The sequence below is a fragment of the Camelina sativa genome, chromosome 13 (genome assembly GCF_030686135.1).
Source record: "Camelina sativa cultivar CO46 ecotype springtype chromosome 13, ASM3068613v1".
Lineage (NCBI taxonomy): Eukaryota > Viridiplantae > Streptophyta > Magnoliopsida > Brassicales > Brassicaceae > Camelina > Camelina sativa.
In genome coordinates this window covers 21,579,465-21,599,179 of record NC_141892.1, presented here as the reverse complement: position 1 = coordinate 21,599,179, position 19,715 = coordinate 21,579,465, and the positions used below count along the sequence as shown (strand labels likewise).

Below are 19,715 nucleotides of genomic sequence, written 5' to 3'. Positions count from 1 at the left end.
CAACGATGAATGAGTCTCATTTATAAAAAAAATTGTGTGGTTGAAATTTACAGATACTAGGATTTTTGTGTCTCCTAGCAGGTTCAATTAACCTTATGCTGTTGTAATACTTAAGGTGTCAATCCAGTTGGGAAACTTCACTAACAATTAAGATGCAATCAAAAAATCACAAGTCAAGCCAATTCAAAGAGAGTGTTTGTCTAACAGTCCTAGAATGATTAGAATGCAAAACGGAAATGTGTTCTAGGATTAGAAACGAAAATGCATGACAAAAAGAGAAAATGAATAAAAACATAAACGATTCTAAGCATGAACTAAAAGTCAAGAAACGAAACAGTGTCAGGAATGTAATAAAAATCATAAAGAAAGAGGTCCTAAGGATGGGAGTAATTGATGTCGGTGAAGTCTCCTAGCGTACAGAGTGTTTAACATGCCACAAGCAATCTGTCCCTAAACAACGAACTTCACAACTTAGCTAATCCAATCTCTTCGTATAAGCTACTCAGACTCAACCACTTCCATACTCAGCTCTCGCTAGAGAAACATGGTTGAGCAGGCATGACAAACAAGTTCGTTCATGTCAACAAACGTCCTAAACAACTAATCTCTTAGACTAGGAACGTAAGTCTCTGGCAATAGTTGGTCAGACATTTCATCAAACACGTTTTGGGTGTGGAAATGTCTCGAACCTAGTTCCAATTGATTAGAGAGAAACTAGCATTTCTAACACTAGTCCATAAAGGAATCATAAAAATCAAAGCTTAAACACTGTACATCCTAAGATCCTCCACCTAATATATCCCATCCTCAAGGACTACTACACTACTCAGATCCGAAAATCATTATCCAGTGAAAATACTGGATGCAAACCCAGAAAATATAGAAACAAGCATTCTTAGATAGATTGAAAAGTAAAGAACAACTTGTAAAAGAAATCAAATGAAAATACTGAATAAACTCAAAGGTGTCGGAATACAAAGTTTGAGAACGTTTTTGGTGGCTCGGGTAAACCTTCAGGAAAAGAACGAGATAATAGATAAGATGTCTCAGCAAGGACTTAACAAAATGTATATATAGTGATCCAACATGGAAAGCCCTAAAACTTAAAACGACAAGGTAAGGAGTCGGTTTGGTAATCTCCTGAAGCGTGTGAAACCAAACGTCTCTCTTCCTGACATGTGCGAACGAGTCCGTGCGCGTCGAATGGAATGCAATGTCATCATGGCTCGGACGGACGACTGGGGAGCATGGCTCGGACGGATGCGCTGGGGAGCATGGCTCGGACGGATGTGCTTCCAAAGTCTCCTCAATACCTGAAATACTCCGAAATGCACAATGTATGCAAGGATGATGCAAAAACTACCTAGACATGCAAAGCATATAGAAAAGACTAGAAAATGATGCAAAACAATCAGTTATCCTAGCTAAATGCATGATAAATATATGCTAAGGAGAGACAAAATATAGACATATTTCTGCACAAAACTCCATAACGCGGAGGATCAAATGAGCAAGGCTCATTACAATACTCATCAATTTTACCCCGATATGATTCACTCTTTTGGTTTCTGCCAACAATGTTTTCTGTTCCAAATTTAATCCATCCACTCAATAGCACCAAACTTTTCTCAGTCATCCATTTGGAGCTTTTCCAGCGAGTAGAGGTTGAATCTTATGTATTTAGAGTGGTTTCAGCACTGTTTATCCCTCCAAGAGTTACTTGCGTAGAAAATCCGGTAAATTCAATTGCTCTAACATCTTGAACACTTTCATTACCCGTTGGAGTAGAAGAATAAGGAGGTGGTTGAGATGAATATGACATCATTGATCCATAATATGAATTATAGTTTGGAACAGATGACGACATTGGAAAATTTGGTGGAAAGCCATAATTTGGGATATTTTGGGATTGGTTGAAATAAGGATTTTTATAATTGTTTGGATTTGGAAAGGGAAAAGGGTAATTAGTAGAATTTTGGGTAGGATTGTTGTTGGCATCTATTCCAAAAAAAAATATAAGAAATAAACAAGAGTTTATTAGAAACAAGAGTTTATTAGAGAAGAATTAGAAAAATATAGTAGAAATGATGGTTTTTTTTTGTGTCGAATAAAATGAACCAAGTCTCTATTTATATAGTTTAAAAAATAATGAATTTTAATACAAAAATATTTTCTAAAAATATTATTTATTACATAATAATTGATCTTAAAATGATAAGATAAGAAAAAAAATCTCCAAAATCTCACTCTCCAATAAAAATACAACACATGTCTTTCTTTCACAATTTTTTTACTTTTTCGGAGAAAAAAAAATAAAAACTTGAGCGTCCGCACATATGCTTGTGGGGCCAGACAATTCAGATTCAATATGTTGAACTGACTCAACAAGAATCAATTCACCGACATAGGTTGCCACTACTTGTTCAAAACCCTTAGAAACCCATCTTTAGTCGCCTCATATGCCTATATATATCCACCAACATAAAAGCGTGCCCTGCTGCGAATCCTTTGTTTTCCTGACTTTATCTCTGCACTTGGGACCACCACGAGTATAGAAACTCATTTAGAATATTGCATTGCTCCCCTTCAGTTTCTCACTTAACTTTGTTCATCTCAATGGGCAATCTTCCTCTTTTTCTTACACCACGACTATGTTCATCTCAAAGTCAAAAGGCAAGTATGTGTAAAGGAAATCACACAATCATCATGATTCCTACAATCATCGTGATTCCCATATCTCTAATTATGGAATCTTCTTTATATAGTTAAACCTATCATCCTCCTCTTGTAATAGTATATATGTGACTGTAACTAATTCTTAATAAAACAAGTTCCATATTCTACATGGTATCAGAGCCTTGTAAGATATCATAATTTTTTTCCAGCCGCCTCTTCTTTCTCCTCCTTCTTCGTTCCTTTTTCTTCTCTTTTTCACCCTTCTCTCCATGACTGCAACAACAGATGCTGTCAATATCAATGGACAAAACAGTCCTTCATGTGAACATGTCCAATGTCACAAAACTCACAACTGAAAATTACCTGATGTGGAGTCTTCAGGTACATGCACTCCTTGATGGTTTTGAGCTAGCATGTCATATTGATGGATCCATCGTCCGTCTAGATCCGGTGATTTTTACAATTGGCGTTACTTAGACAACCACTTGGCATGAGGATCAGCTTGAACACATTCTGGATGGGTTACCAGACGACTACAAGAATGTGGTGGACCAAATCAAAGGTCATGACACTCCTCCCACTCTTACCGAAGTGCACGTGAAGCCCCTCAACTGAGAATCCAAGCTTATCTTCCTCGCCTCCAAGCAAATCGAGATCCCAGTAACTGCAAATTTGGCCAATACTCGCCAATTTTCTGTGAAATAGAATCACCGCACACCTCAACACTGGAACAGCAATCAGTCACCCTCGCAGTATCATGGACAGAAACAAGACACACGTCATTTGAAAGATTATCAAGACAAGTGCCAATGGTATTGTAGTCAAGGCCACAGCGGAAAGCGATGCATGTAATTGTACTCCAAACAACATATCATGTGCCACCAATGCACACCCAATACTGTCCTTTGCTGCCATCTGCCAACCTCGCTTTTGGCTCTCCATCTCCTGCTGATCCTTGGGTGTTGGACAGTGGTGCCACGCATCACATGACGTCTGATCTTCACAATCTCTCTCCATCAGCCCTATACGGGTGTTGACTCTGTCCTCATTGGTGATGGCTCTGGTTTACAGATAACCCACACTAGTTCAATACCTCTATCCTCTCCCACTCGTCCATTCAATGTGCTGAATTTTCTTTCTGTACCACATCTCCATAAGAACCTTATCTCTGTTTATAAACTTGTAACACTAATAAATTTTCTGTGGAATTTTTCTCTGCTACGTTTCAGGTGAAGGATCTCAGCTCGTGGGTCCCGTTGCTATATGGCAAGACTAACGGTGATCTCTATGAGTGGTCGCTCTCTTCCACCCATGTCTCCTTGTTTTTTGCTTCCTCCTCTCCTAAAACATCAATGGTTGATTGGAATTATCGCCTCGGCCATCCTTCTTTTTCAAGTCTTAATTCTGCTGTCTCCAAATTTTCTTTTCCTGCTCAACAATCTATCTCCACAAACTTTTTGTGTGCTGATTGTTTTATCAATCAGAGTCATAAACTCCCTTTTCTTCAATCAAACATCAATTCTACTCGAGCACTTGAATACATTTTCTAATGATGTATGGACTTCACCAATTGTCTCTTGTGATAACTACAAATACTATGTGATTTTCATCAATCTTTACACACGCTACACATGGTTATTTCCTCTTAAAATAAAGTCTCAATTTTTTGATACCTTCATAAATTTCAAGGTGCTTGTGGAAAACCGTTTCAACACCAGGGTATGCACTCTATATTCCGATAATGTTGGTGAATATCTTGCTCTCAGACCGTTCCTCGCTGCTGTTAGGATCTCTCACTTCACATCCTCGCCGCACACACCGGAGCACAACGGTATATCTGAAAGAAAACACCATCATGTGGTAGAAACCGGCTTATCACTGCTCACCTGATATATAATGGTTTTTAGGTGTTTTTTAACCATGATATAAGGAGTCTTTTAGATTTTTTTGATATGTTTTTAGGTCCTTTGTGAGTCTTTACAGGTTTTATAGGATCTAGCACGGATGGAATATAATGGAGCTAAATATGAAGATTTGGAGCATAATCAAGCATTGAGGCTAAGTTGTGAAGTTGGGAGACATGTTCAGAAGGATGCATCGACCGATGCAAATGATGGTATCGATCGATGCTGAGTCCACAAGACAAATTGGAAGTTTTCCCACAAGTTTTGAAGATTTACAAAGCTGTCCCAAAGTTTTCCATATTTGCATCATTAGTCCCTGGACGTGTTTAGGAATATAAATAGGATTTTTGGGTCATTGTTTAGACCTAAGCTTTATTTTTCCCTGAAACTTTTGAGAGAAAACCCTGAGAGATTTTTAGAGAGCTTTTGGAGAGAAGAATCAAGACTCCTTCAGAGAAGATTCAGAACCTTTTTTCTTCTTCCTTGAATCTCTTAATGCTATCTATTTTATTCATGATTTGTGTTCTTACAGTTATGTCTGAGTAGATCTACTTGTTAGGTTTAGGGTTTCTCATTAGAGATTTCATGGATTATTAGATTAATTAAGTGTTTGGATTCATTATCTTTCTTGTTCTTCACCATAAGTTGTTTTTAATACTAGATGTTTGATTAGTCATCTGGATTTAGATCTTAGGATTATTGATTGATATGAGAGTATAATTGATTTTCCTGACAAAAACCTTTGGTGAGCAAAATTACTTTTTGCAAAGAGATTTGAATTAGTAGTTTTGTGAACTTATAAACTTGATTTTATTTCTGGTTTTTAACTTGAATTTTACAAAGAGATTTGGATTTTTGGGTTTTAAAACGTAGATAATATTTACACTAACAACTGATTTATTTTACAATTGTGTTTAGAGTTTAAGAACGGTGCTTAATTGTTGAATCCTGCTTACTTAATTAATTGATCTGATTTTTTATGATTTCCTGAGAATTTCCCTAGGCCTAGCGTTTAATCCTTCTGAATTTTACAACTCTTTTATTTTCTGCTTAATCCTGCAATTTAATTACAATATTTTGATTTAGCATAATAAAAAAATTATTAAATCTATTATGTGGATCGAGAGTCTTGTGGATTCGATCTCTAAGTACTATAATTGATCTCTTAATTTGAGAGATTAGCTCTAGGGTAAATTTGAGCATATATCATCACCCATGCTGGCATGCCAAAATCTCACTGGACCTATGCATTCGCTGCCGCCACCTACCTCATCAATCGTCTACCAACACAAGTTCTTCGTATGGAGTCCCTGTTTTAGAAGCTATTTGGCACACCACCTAATTACAACAAGTTACAAATCTTAGGGTGTGTCTGCTTTCCATGGCTGAGAACACCAACAAACTTAAGAATAAATCCACACCGTGTGTCTTCCTCGGCTATTCCTTGATGCAAAGCACCTACTTGTGCTTCCAACCTACCTCTGGTCGTATCTACGTCTCTTATCATGTGAAGTTTGACGAGACTGTATTTTCTTTTCATTCTCTCACCAAAGTTACTCCTTCCTCAAATTCTTCGCCATCCTCTCCTTCCACTGCCCATGTCGACATACTCCCACTCCTTCTGTCACTCATGTCACCATCTCCTGTCTTGTCGGCGGAACCCCTAGACTCCACTCCTCACCCGTCACCGTCGCAGGAATCTCAAGGTATGCATCCCTTACCTTCGACTAATGACCCCTCTGGTACAGCCGATCTAGAATCAGCACCTCGTATCAATCCACCTGAGAACTCTTCTGGACCGAATTCACTATCTAACCCCAGGCCCAACAGTCCAACACATCCCCAACCAGAAATCACAACCTCACAAAACCCAAGTCCACTACCAAAACCCAAAAAACAAAAATCCTTCCTTCGCCCCGACCATTACAACTTCGTCTTCCTCCTCTCATCAACCTTAAGTCCAGAATCCACAAAACACTCATCAGATGCAAACTCGCCGCAAAAACCAAATTGCAAAACCCAATCCCAAATACAACAACTACACCGTTCTCATATCCAATGCTCCACCCGAACCTCTTACCATTCGTCAAACACTCAAAGCCAGTAAGGTCACCGATGGCGTCGTCCCCAAAACTAACCATCCATTCTTGTACACCACTGGCAGACCCAACGGAGTAGAGATGATTAGTTGGAAGCTTGCAATATCTCGCCTTTACCAGACCCGCCATTGCATACGCCGTGAATCGGTTGTCACAGTTCATGCACCGGCCAAACGCACACGCATTGGCAAGCAGCCAAGCGAGTCCTCCGATATCTCGCCGACACTTCTACTCACGATATTTACTTCTCTGCCCATAATTCTCTCACACTATATACGTTTTCCGTGAATATTTGTTTAGTTTTATAGTTTATCTCATTTTACAATATCAAAATAATAGAGAAATCTGAAGTTTATAACCACATTTAGACTACGATACTTCTTCATCTCGCCCCACTAAACTTTTTCAGAATTTGAAAGTTCTGTGTGAAGCTTCAGCTTGTCCCAAACTGTTGTGAATGACTTTGTTTTTGTAACTAAAATTACTAGTATCTTTTCTTCTCCGATCTGTATAGTGTATTACATATTTTTGACGCTTCTATTTTTGTATTATTTAAATATCACTTTGAATCAACAATATATCAGAAAGAGAATCGTTATTTGCATTGTATATTTACGGTAACATTTTATCAGCTACAGTAAGATGAATTAATTTTCACAGAATTTGCGTCATATGTATAACAATGTTGTATATATGCAATAACTTTAATTCAAAAAGTTACCTTCAATATATATATATATATATATATATATTTATATATATATATATATATATATTTATATATTATACATTTAAATAATAACTTGTCACCGAGGAGGATGACAAAGTAGAGGTGTGAGAAACAAACTCCCAAGCAAATTACATAAACAGAAAAAAAAAAAAGAACTAATCGAACAAAAAAACAATAATAAAAAGATATCATCTAAAAAAGAAAGATGTAAAATGGAAAAATTTTAACTAAGAAAAAAACAAAGTAATAATAATAATAATTAAGAATCGCAATTAAGAAAAAACTAAAATTAAGGGAAAAAAAACTAGGAAACTGAGGAGCTTTTGAGATCAATAACGATGATATTTATGTTTTCTTTGCTTCCCCTAGCAATTGCAAGCTCTGCCAGTATCACTGCAGCCTTCGTCGTCCTTGATTCACTTGTACATCTGCCATATATATCAGACAAAACAAAACAAGTATCAGATTCTACTATTCTTATAGTAATTATCTTACTCTCCAATTAAACAATAATGGAGAGAAATTAATCTTGAAAATCACATAAATTGCTAACTATATTAGGAAAGAAAACAAGAAATCAAAATTTGTTTGAAAAGAAACAAAACTAATATAGTAAGGATCTAACCCGTCTGGTAATTTGCCGTAAAGACAACGTTTGACAAGCTGATATGTGTCACTGTCGGAGACAACGTCCCATAGGCCTTCACATGCAAGTACTATGAAATCGTCTATCTTTTTTCGTTTATGTATCTTCAGGATTTGCTCCACACCATTCTGAAAAAGATGAAAAAAAAGTATATTCGGTTAGATATACTAAAAAAAAAAAAAAAAAAAAAACATTTTTGTGACTGACGATAGATTATATTTTCTACGGTAGAAAGTATACAATAGTTTCTCTTAGTGATTTGTTTTATTATTAAAATTACAAAAATGGGAAAAGAAAACATTATTTATGTAATTAAACTTAGCATCGTATTTTGTTGTACCACAAAAAAAAAAAAACTAAATAACACAGAAAATCATGCCCACACTAATGCAAAATAAGTGATTTAATTTAATGAATTTAAATGCAACAAAACACTACCTTGTGATGATGAATATGGCATAGAGGCAAAGCTACACCGCCTTGAGAGTAAAGAACCACCCTTGCACCGCCACGGCACAGAACAATCACCTCTTCTTTTCCGACAATCGTAACCACCGCTTCTTCCGCGGTTGTCCCCACTGTCCCCACCGTTTCCGAAAAACACGATCTCATAACTTTATTCCAGTCCGCCGCCGCCCCACAGCCGTAGCATGCTTTTACCTCCTCCTTCACGAGCCGACGCAGCCTGTCCTCGAAGAATTTAGCGAGCCTAAGACCGTCAAAAATTCCGAAAATGTCATAAGACGGAATCTCGTCGACAACGGTGGAAACGGCGGTTGTCATAGCTCTCTGCCGTCCCATGACTGAGACTACTCCGTGGACGGCGTTTGTTCTGCCGTCTTTATCGTTGATTGCCACGTCAGCCATAAGTGCATCGACTAAAACTTGTGTTCCTCCTCCTGATGTCCCAACATCCCCTAAATATGTCGAGATAATTTATTTGTCAAAAAACGTACAATATAGAATTTCTTCACCCCAAAATGTTTTTGCTTTAATCTGAATATTTCGTTGATTGCTACTTTTAGAATTTGTTCTTATGTTATAAGTTATTAACCAAGAAAAAAAAAATAAGTCTTACGTTCAATAAAAATATTCTTTAATAATATATCATAATTTTTTTTTTGTTTGTAAAATTACATTTTAGTTCTTATGTCAAGATTTTGACCAAAAAAAAAAAAAAAAGTTCTTATGTCAAGATAATGATAAAAAAAAAAGAACAAAAAACAGTTTTGTGCTAGATTAGATTCAAACACTCTTGTAAAATTCGAAAAGACGAAATACTATATAAGGACTATCATATATAACTAGTAATTAAGATACGTATACCGTCGTCTTCGATTTTTGGTAATTTCACAGGTCTGTCCTCGCCGCCAACGGTACATCCCGGATCAGCAACTCTTACTCTCTTATTCTCGCTGCAGTCGCCATCTTCGGTGAGTATTGGTGGAGTGATGTCCGATTTCATGATATTTTGACTTCTCTAAAGCCTTTCGCAAACTAACACACCCGTTGAGGTGGGCAAAAAGTGATTTATATACCTAACACATGCTTATGTATATATACTCACATATCTTGTCGTGTCTTTTTTCTTTTGTTATATTGTTATAATGAAAAAAAATGAAAAAAAAAAAAAAATGTAATTTATGACGGTCTAGAGATAGCCACTTCGGATACGTTTTTTCATGGAACAAGAAAAGTACTTAAAAATAGAAACCGTAATCTAGACACCTTGGTAGACCGCATTGTTTGTGATTATATATGTGGCTATTCAAATATCTTTGTTTTTTTTCTTTTTTTGTCTACTAGTCAAGTGGTCTATACACTTCGTTAACCCAAACATGGGAGATCGACTCCATCAAAGGGTCGGTGAGAACATTGAAGACTTGGCCAAGTTGGCCTAATCAGGTTAATAAAACTCTCGTCGACTTTGCTATAATTTTCAAAATACTAGGTTTATTATTATATTCTATGACAACCAGAACGCTTTTTTTTTTTTTTTGGTTTTTTCACCATGCTTAAGTAGTTAAATATACATATAGATAACTATAGGTGAGGAAAATTTTGCCCAAAAAAAAAAGTAAGAAAATATATCTCCTAATAATAATTCGGAAGCACAATTAAGAAATACTCTTACTAAAAGTAGTTAATTACAATAAAATCAAATACTATTATAAACTACATAACAAAATAAAACCAATCATTAAGAATATTTAAATTATTAATTATTTTTAACTCATTCATGATATTTTGAGTTACGGGTAAAATCCAAAATTCTTTCTAAAAAAATTATTTAACATACAGTTATTAAAAATCACTTTTTCTAAACAAAACATAAATATCATTTTCTAAAAAAAATCAGACTTATAGCTATTATTAATCAACTTATATTTATTAAATACTATCTCCTTATAAAGAAGCGAACATTTGTGAAACTATATTTAAAAATGGTGGAAAATTTAAATTTGAAGTTTGATTAAGAAAAAACAGTTTATTTATAAATTCTAAAATTCAAGCTTAAATTAAATTTTTTAAAGAATATAATAAATATTTAACATATAAAAAAATTATTCAAATATATTTAACATATTTATAACAGACGACAATTTAAATATAATGAGTTATGTGAGAAAATGAGTTATGATTTTTATAACGGATGACATTTTAAATATAAAATGTTAAAATTTTAAATGATGAAAATGTTTAAAAAAAGTAATAAAACATATTAAAAGTTATTTTAATATATAAAAATATTTATAAATTTTGTGTAAAATAAAATTCAATCTATGCTATAGCATGAATACCGATCTAATATATATCTATATGGATATTACAAAATAAATTTTGTAAGAATCCATCAACATTATTCTTAACTCTAATAAAATATGTCTAGTATCAAAAATATATATTCTTTTCTTATTCTTGTAAACAAATGATCTAAAAATCTACAAAATATCCAAACTTGATTGAGGAAATATCTCTCTCTTTTCCATTGATTCACTAGTATACGTCGAATAGTTCAAATGAGTAAAGCATTTGTAATTATATAAGGTTTATAGAAAGAAACAAAAAAGAACATCATATGCCTGCGAATGGAGGTCCGTCCACTAACAGACACATATTACGAGTGAAACGACACACGTCTGTTTCATAACTTGCATGCATATTTGTTCGTCAACTTGCATATGTTTCAAAAAGCTCCAATTGAAAGAAAAAATGCAAAGGAAGAAACGGCGACAACAATGCTTAGTTTTATGAAACGGATAGGTAGAAGATTATAAATTTCTCTTTTTAAGGACTGTTGATTAATTGGAATACATTTGAGCAGGATAATGATCCACCAAAAAATCCAAAATGGGTTTCCATGATGTTCGTTGGTTAACTTTATGCGACTATTATATAAGCACTTTTTTTTTTTAAGCAGCTAAGCACCAAAATTACAAAAATATAAATTTAAAATATCAGGAAAGAGCTCCAAAATTAATTTCAATTATCAGGAAATAGCTCTTAAAATGAATTTAAAGTAGATTTTCTAAAACTATGTATTACAGTTTCTTTTTGTTAAATGAAAATAAACATTTCACTGAGTTAAAAAAAAAAAAAATATCCTAAACTAGCGCTATTTTAAGTTTTTATTCCAAAGTTAGCACATATTTTCAACTTTTCCAAATGTAGCATTTTTAATATAAAAATATTAATTGAAAATTAAAATTTGGAAACGGAGTGATTGTGTCATCCAAAAAGGTTTACGTTTCTTACATCTCAACTCAATTATGCTGCTCTGATGGATTGGCCGTAGTCTCCGCCTCTATGTTACAGACGGTGGTGGTAAAATCAAATTCACAATTTGAGATTTCTCCGGCAAAATCTGTGTTCAATCCTTTCATCCGAGATTTTCATTATTAGTTCATCCTCATCAATTTTTGTAAGAAATGCCAAGACGATTTGGTTATTCGATTCACCGTACTCCACCGCTTTAGCCGCTACAAACTCCGCCGTAGCAAGAAAACCCAACCAAACTTTACTCTGGACTCACGACGAGACTCTTTGTAACTGTGGTCCTCTTAAAACTGAATCAACTCACGGGGAAGAGATCGCCGTCGTCGTCTCAGCTTGTTCTGATGTTGACTGGTCATCTATCTCGATTTGGCTTTTATATAATCAAATGGAAGAGTTGGATTAGAACCTTGCGCTTATCTCAGGCTGTTCTCTCACACGAATGCCTCCAAATTCGAATAATCACTATCAAGAGGACGAAGATGAGGATTATGGAGATGAAGATGAAGAGAGACATAGCAAATTGAGGAGTATTAACTACATAATGACAAGATCTGGTACAATTTATATAGATTTGCTGGAGTTGGTGGATCGATGACTCTTGTCATGAAGACAAAGAGAGATCTTGAAGAGGAAAAGGAACAACTATGGAGATGGTGGTGAGAGGCAGAGGAAAGGAGCAAGAGCCATGGTAGCAGATATTAGAGTGTTGATGAAAATTTTATGGTAATGGAGAAGAAGAAGGTGGATTTTGCGAAGGAGACAATGAGGCTTCATAAGGAGATGGAGATTAGAATGATTGATTTGATTAAGACTTTTAAAGCTCAACTTCTTTAGTTTTTTCAACTCTTCCTTTGATTCCTCCTCTTTCTAAAGAGAAGAAATTATTAATTAAGCCAATAAAATAGAAGATTATGCTATGTTTATTGTTCTTCTTCTCTCTTTTAGTTCTGTGGACTAAACTGGAAATCCAAAGTTAGCTGGTTTCAGACATTTAGGAAGATCTTCATACAATCCTTCCCGAATTTCATACAATCCTTCCTTAATTTCAAATAATGTTTCCTGAAGTTCAATCACAAGTAAAACAAAGTGCTAACAGAAACATGTGACACTATTATGATGCATACAAGTACCAAAACAATCTATAAAAGCTTCACAAGTTCCATACTAGATCACATAGCTTGAAAAAATCTCCAAGCTCTGTTTCCTGCGATAAAAGTTGAATTTTATCAGAGAATATGTTTCAGGAAAGTCTTCTTGAATTCTCAATAGTGCTTCCTGAATTTTTAAATGTGACTAAGAAAAACATCAATATACAAGAAACAACAATAAACAACACACAAGCAATAAGCAATAAAGATGAAAACATGGTATAAGACTAAGACTATAAGTGTTAGCAATAAGCAACTGAGTACTTATCAATCACTCTCTTAATAAGAAATTATTAATTGAGTCAATCACTCTCTTCAGTTCTTTCAAGCTTTGGCACTTAGTACGATGCTCAAGCTGTATATATCTCCAACCATAGAAACATATAAGATGTTTTTGTTTAACTCACAAAAGAAACACTTCAAAAGTACGGATCTAAGCCAAAATGAAACAACCTGATCAACAAAATTGTTAAGCGATTCAATACAAAGCCTCTTCAGCCTTTCATTCTCTCCAGATTCCAAATTCTATTTAGAACAATTTAGATACCTCAACAAAGACTAGCAAATATGATGAATGCAAAGCTAAAATAAAACATCATCAACAAACCCTTCTTTAAGAGGTTTATTGCTAATCTCAAGAACCTCTCTTCTGCTGATATCAACATCAACCTCATTCAACCTGCTTCTAAAATCCTAAGAGAAACAAAATCATGAGCTATATATGCTGAATCCTTCTAACGACTTAATAATCACTTCAATGCATTACGAGAGTCAAATTTTAAAATATGTATGGATTTGTTAGTACCAGTTTCAGTCACCAAAATTCCTCATGGCGAAGAACACTTCCGCAGCTTCAGAAACAATCTTCGATTATGTTAGTAATAGGAGAAATCGTGTTTCAACGACAGATAGAATAACTAGAAGACGGAGAAAAGCTCTTTCAGTGTAAATCTGATCGAATCAACGAAGAGAGGATACGACGAGCCGTTTCGATCCGATACTGCTGGAAAAGAACTCGAAGATTTTATAGCTTTTGTGTCGCTCTTTCTCTCCGGTGATGGGAATCGCATGCGGAGCTTTTTGGGTTGAGAAGATGAATCTTGTCGGTGGACGCAGAGAAGAGACGACATAACCTTTAGTTTTATAAATAATTTAGATTTTTCCAAAAATTAATAATATATAAATTTGTGCTAGTTTTGGAATATTTGAGAAACTGTGCTAGATTTGGAACAAAAACTTAAATGTGTGCTATTTTTGTCAATTGTCCAAAAAAAATGTAAAAATTTTCAACCAAAACTTTTTAGAAGAAAACCAGAATTGTTGTTTTTTTTTTTGACAACCAAAAAAAAAAGTACCGGACCGGTTTTCTGATTAGGCATGGTATCGTTCGAATTATCCAATCGTTAGAACGGTTAAGCCGTAAAATAAACAAAAGTTCTAATAACATATTGGAGTTCAATTTTACCAAAAGTCTAATAGTATTGGAGTTTTCACAGAATTGAATTCATAAATTTCAGCAATCGAAAAAGTTGAATAGATTCACGTGTCTCTATAGAGTTGGTTCACCAAATTGTAACACCAAAGTTTCGATCACATGACGTTTGTATAGTAACGGTCACTTAAACCGTTCATTGTTCATTGTTCATAATGACAGAACCACGTCACATTTCCTCCCCAAAGGGGTTTTCTTACCGCAAGTATTTTTTTTGGTTCTTTATTAAGAAAAGGTGCTTTTTAATTTATTGATCGAAAGATAGAAATTGTCAGGGTGAACAGATTCAGTTAACTAAACGGGAATGAATAAACAAGAAGAATTAAATAGTGTATTCTGTCTTGAGCACCGCTTCTAGCTATACTTATACGCCGCTTCGTTATATTGGCGAAGGATGTGTTTGTACTCAATCCAGCCCAACATGATTTTTACACCATTCTGGATTTGTCGATCTTTCGTTGACGAAATGAGGGTTTTAAAACCACCCTTGAAGCATTCTTATCAATATGCCATATGGCTCAAGTTTTAAATATCTTTCCGTGCTTTCAATGAAAACGGGATGGATAGAGATAGAGAGATCGATGCATCAATGATCAAACTTATCGACCAACAACATCCGCAATCGCTTCAGCACCATTCACATGTCGGGCACGGACGCTTATGCTGATGGTCTTTGCTATTGGTTTCACATCCGAAGCATAGACTACGTAATTCTTTTGTTGTAACTTTCAGTTTAAAATCAGCTCATTTTCAATACTTTAAACTCTAAATGTTGTATTTATTGTACAAAGGTTTTTTTGGTTAACAAATTTTATATCATACAAAAACAAACGATACATATCAAACACCATCAGCATAAGCAAAACATCATCAAGTCGGCAGTCGCGATCCGAGACAAGAAAGCTCTATTCCGTTTATCTTTAAAAAAAAACAAACACCATATTGGATCCTTATAACTTATTGACATTTACTTACCAACTTATTGACACAATTACCTAATTACATTAATCCATTAGTGACGACATTTACTTACCAATCACAAAAATTTACTTTCCAATTACACTCAAATCCATAATGACATGTCTAATAACCCAATTCATACCATTTTCTCTACGATTGCGAGATATATTCCGTGTCCAAGTTTGGAACCATACGTGAAACCTTTTAAAGGAAGTAAAAATCAAAAGTACATGTTGTAGCATGTCAAGTTGCTATGTAATATCTCCAATCTGGTGCGCAAGCTTCTCAAAATATCAATATAAACTTATTTAGTGTCTTAATGTCTTATGCAACAATGAATTAGATAAGTAGAAGGAAAACTACTGTCCGGAAGCTTGACCTTCCTTTGTTGTCTTGTACACTTCATCTATCACACTCTGTTCAATAACGCCAATAGAAAGTGATATTAAAACCTAAATCTTTTAAGCTTGATAAAGCCTAATGTTTTAATATTATTACCTGATAGTATTTGAGCAATTGAGGCCTCTTCTTTTTGTAAGTTGGACTAAGAAGATCTCTTTCCATGTCGAAAGCAACTGGTTCTAGATGAACAGCTTTAATGATCTCAAAACCCTTCAACTACAAATGCATAGAGTTAAAAACCAAAAGAAAGTTCCAAATAAAGAGGAGAAAGAGAAAAATAAGAAAACATTTTTCTCTTTAGCGGTTTTAACGAGCTCGCCAAGTCTCTTTAGCGGTTTTAACGAGATCGCCAAGTATGAATGCTTTTGCCTTTGCGTTTTGGCAGATGGAGTTGAAGTCTCCATTTACTCCATTCTCCACGGCCCATCGTTCAAGAGTTTGCTGGGCCGGGTTAGCAACTGGGACAAGGAAGGACTCAAAGCTGTTTCCATACACCCATACCTATAAAAAAAATCATATTGATATAACTTAATGCTGATGAAGATGTCAGTTAATTAATATTAGGAATCCCATACAAAAGTGAGATGATGAATTTCTTATATAATATGAGAAGATTTTTTTCTAACTTTGTCTGCCAATACGACATTTGGCATTTTATATTTGTGACACATGTCTTTTCATTATTCTTGAAATAAATATTTTTTTTATATACTTTATTTTATTTATATCTTATATGGTGTATAGTTTTCTTTTAAAAATAGATTTTATCCAACTTTTAGTTTTAACATATAATCTATATTAACATTTTGAAGTACATTTTGGTTTATGCCCTTTAAGTTTTGCTTATTTAATTTGTTTTATTTACAACATTAAACCCTAACGATTTTTCTAAAATAACATATCCTAGAAACTCAATTAATGGAACTATTTAAATCGACCTAATTTGATACGTTTATTGTCATAAATAGATTGACAACATTTATACATTTCGATTTTTCCAAAAACAATTCTACGCATTAAATTTTTAATCCCATAAAAAACTTTAAAACTATTTTAATAGATCTTTAGAGACTTTATGATCTCTTAAATTTAAATGACACAACCGTATTTGAGTAACAAATGATTACAATCGCAATTATTATTATAACATTAATAAAGTTCATAAAAACGGAAACCCAAATTTAGAAACCCAAATCGGATATATTTACCTTTAGCATCAAGAAATACATTTAATATAGTATATATCGTGTTAAGAAACTGAATATTATTATGCGATATTGTTATCAAATCAAATAGGAAAAATTAAAATCTCTCTTTACTGCTACGGATCGTAAACTCCTTGCTCATCAATCATTTTCCATGTATAAATATCAACTTCACAAACGAAACACAACACCCACAACCAAAACCATTAATATGACGGTTTGTTGTTATATGGCGGGACATGTTATTAACATGACAGTTTGAATTAACATTAGTATAAATATAACATATTATTAATTCGGTTTTGAAACACGGGTTAAATCTTCATTTAATTATTTGGTCAATACCACTAATATTAGAATATTAGACATATTAAATCAGGGTAATATTACTAAAATTTTGTAAAACAATTAAATAATTGGTAAAATTGTGACTTAATCCGACAATAGCTTAGAAATTACATTTTTATGTATTTATTTCTCCTATTATTGTTCTCATAATTGACAATACAAACAAAATTATTATTTAACCAAACAAAACAAACTAAATATAAAAAACAAATAATAATTAAAATTTTATTATTTTTAAAAAAATTATCATGCGGTATACCGCAGGTTAAAATCTAGTATATTTCATAATGAAAGCATATACCATATAATCTAAAAATAAAACTACTGATCAAAGCAATTAAAACAAAAAAAGTTTCTTACTTTTGAAGTAAAAATTAAAACCAAGTTAATTGATGATAAACTAATTTAAAAATATAGAAGATGTACTACTATATTTAAAAAAATCACATTGTATTCAGTAATCATATATATTGTATTAAAGACAGAACTCAAATAAAATTATATTATATTTAATATTATATAAGTTACGGTTTGACTATTTTTAAAACGTATGTACTAAAATAAAATAAAAATAACATAATGGCATCATAACATAACCTTTAGTTTTAACATATAATATATTTCCTAATGAAAGCATATACCATATAACCTAAAAATAAAACTACTAATCAAAACAATTAAAAAGAAAAAAGTTTTTCTACTTTTAAAATAAAAATTGAAGCCAAATTAATTTATGATAGACTGATTTAAAAATAGAAAATATGTTCTAATATATTTAAAAAATTACATTATATTCAATAATCATATATATTGTATTGAAGACAAAACTCAGATAAAATTAAATTATATTTAATATTCTATAAGTTACAGTTTAGCTGTCTTTAAAACGTATGTACTAAAGAAAATAAAAATAGCATTAATCATCCCATTAAATAGTAGAAAGCAATAGTTTCACAAAATAATTTAATGGTAATTATACTATTTATTTTAAAAAGATTAGAAAATAGAGATATTATATCGAATCTAAAAAGTATTAAATTTGACACACTTCTCTTTTCATGAAATTTATTCAAAATTTAATGCAAGATATAGTATAAGATATTTCATAAATTTTTATGACATGAGCCATATTTTAATATGCATTATTCCAAATTTTTTTATATTAAGAGTGATTACAAGATTAGAGAGTAAACACTAGAGCATATGATAAATCTTGAATACACTTATTAATTATTCAAAATAATCATTGGTGATTCTTCTGTTACCTTGTAAAACATATTGTCTAGATTCATAATCTCATTAGTATAGTACAAAATTCAGGTTTTAGAAGTTTAGTTTATTGATTGGATGAATTTGAGTCGGTCTGATTTTTTTTTCTCACATATCTTATTTTAAAATCATCAAAATCTTATGGAAAGTCATCATATAGATATTATAAGTTCAAATATAGTTAATTAAAAAAAAATTAGATGTAAGTTAAAATAAATTATAAATGTAGTTATGTCAGAAAAATAATTGGATTGTATATATTGTTGATATCAATTTTTCTGATTTTGTCTTCCCTTCCATTACATGTTGGAGAGTTCTTTTTTATAATTAAAAGAACATAATGAATAAGAATAGAGACAAAGACCGAGAAATAACCAATCATCATAGAAGTATAACACATTTTAAGCATTCATATAGAGTTTCTAATTTACAAGAAATTTGTTAGGAGACTAATTGAAGAAAATCAAACCGTAGCAACTTATTGTGGATTCAAAAAGAAAACCAAATATTAAGATTGGGTTAAAGAATATACAAATTTGTAAAACCAATCGCAAAAAGATTAATATTTATCAATTATTTTTCTTTACGATTGAGACTACACATAATTTTTATTTATTTATTTTCATGGTTACTGAGTTACGATAATAATTTTCTGGTTATAGAGATCTAGCGAATTATCATATAAGTCTTAGTCCGACCCATATATTAAAGCTTTGGAAAAGATGTAGGGAAATATGAGATTTATCTGGTAATATTTGTAAACTATTTTCAATACTTAATTTTCGTTTTGAATGTCTGATATATGGTCTTTACACAAACATTATGTGTGCTAAGACTATCTCCAATATATATTCTATGTTTTACTCTAAAATAGAACATAGTTTTTTTCAATGTATCAATCTATTTTATATTCTAAAATAGAGTTAGTATAAAAAAGTAAAGTTGCATATAGAGTAATCCTACCATTTATTCTATTTTAGAGTAAGATATAGAATTGGGTTAGAGCAAATGTTACTCTATAACAGAGTATTGACTTTAAAATAGAGTGGGGTTGGAGAT

At 32.8% G+C, this 19,715-nt stretch overlaps 2 protein-coding genes and 1 pseudogene across 2 annotated transcripts; 1 reads left to right on the top strand and 2 right to left on the bottom strand.

Annotated features, from left to right (window-relative positions):
- Positions 1-7,506: 7,506 nt before the first annotated feature.
- Positions 7,507-9,635, bottom strand: LOC104738370 (putative protein phosphatase 2C 54). The gene is made up of 4 exons (XM_087480245.1): positions 9,382-9,635; positions 8,494-8,972; positions 8,035-8,183; positions 7,507-7,837 (listed from the first exon to the last, which is right to left on the bottom strand). The coding sequence occupies exons 1-4, from the start codon at positions 9,518-9,520 to the stop codon at positions 7,714-7,716; spliced, it is 891 nt and encodes a 296-aa protein (XP_087336371.1). The 5' UTR covers positions 9,521-9,635; the 3' UTR covers positions 7,507-7,713.
- Positions 9,636-11,144: 1,509 nt separating this feature from the next.
- LOC147929822 (uncharacterized) lies at positions 11,145-12,703 on the top strand (annotated as a pseudogene).
- Positions 12,704-15,576: 2,873 nt separating this feature from the next.
- On the bottom strand, positions 15,577-16,405 carry LOC104738369 (long chain acyl-CoA synthetase 5-like). The gene is made up of 3 exons (XM_087480040.1): positions 16,122-16,405; positions 15,931-16,050; positions 15,577-15,848 (listed from the first exon to the last, which is right to left on the bottom strand). The coding sequence occupies exons 1-3, from the start codon at positions 16,236-16,238 to the stop codon at positions 15,792-15,794; spliced, it is 294 nt and encodes a 97-aa protein (XP_087336166.1). The 5' UTR covers positions 16,239-16,405; the 3' UTR covers positions 15,577-15,791.
- Positions 16,406-19,715: the final 3,310 nt, after the last annotated feature.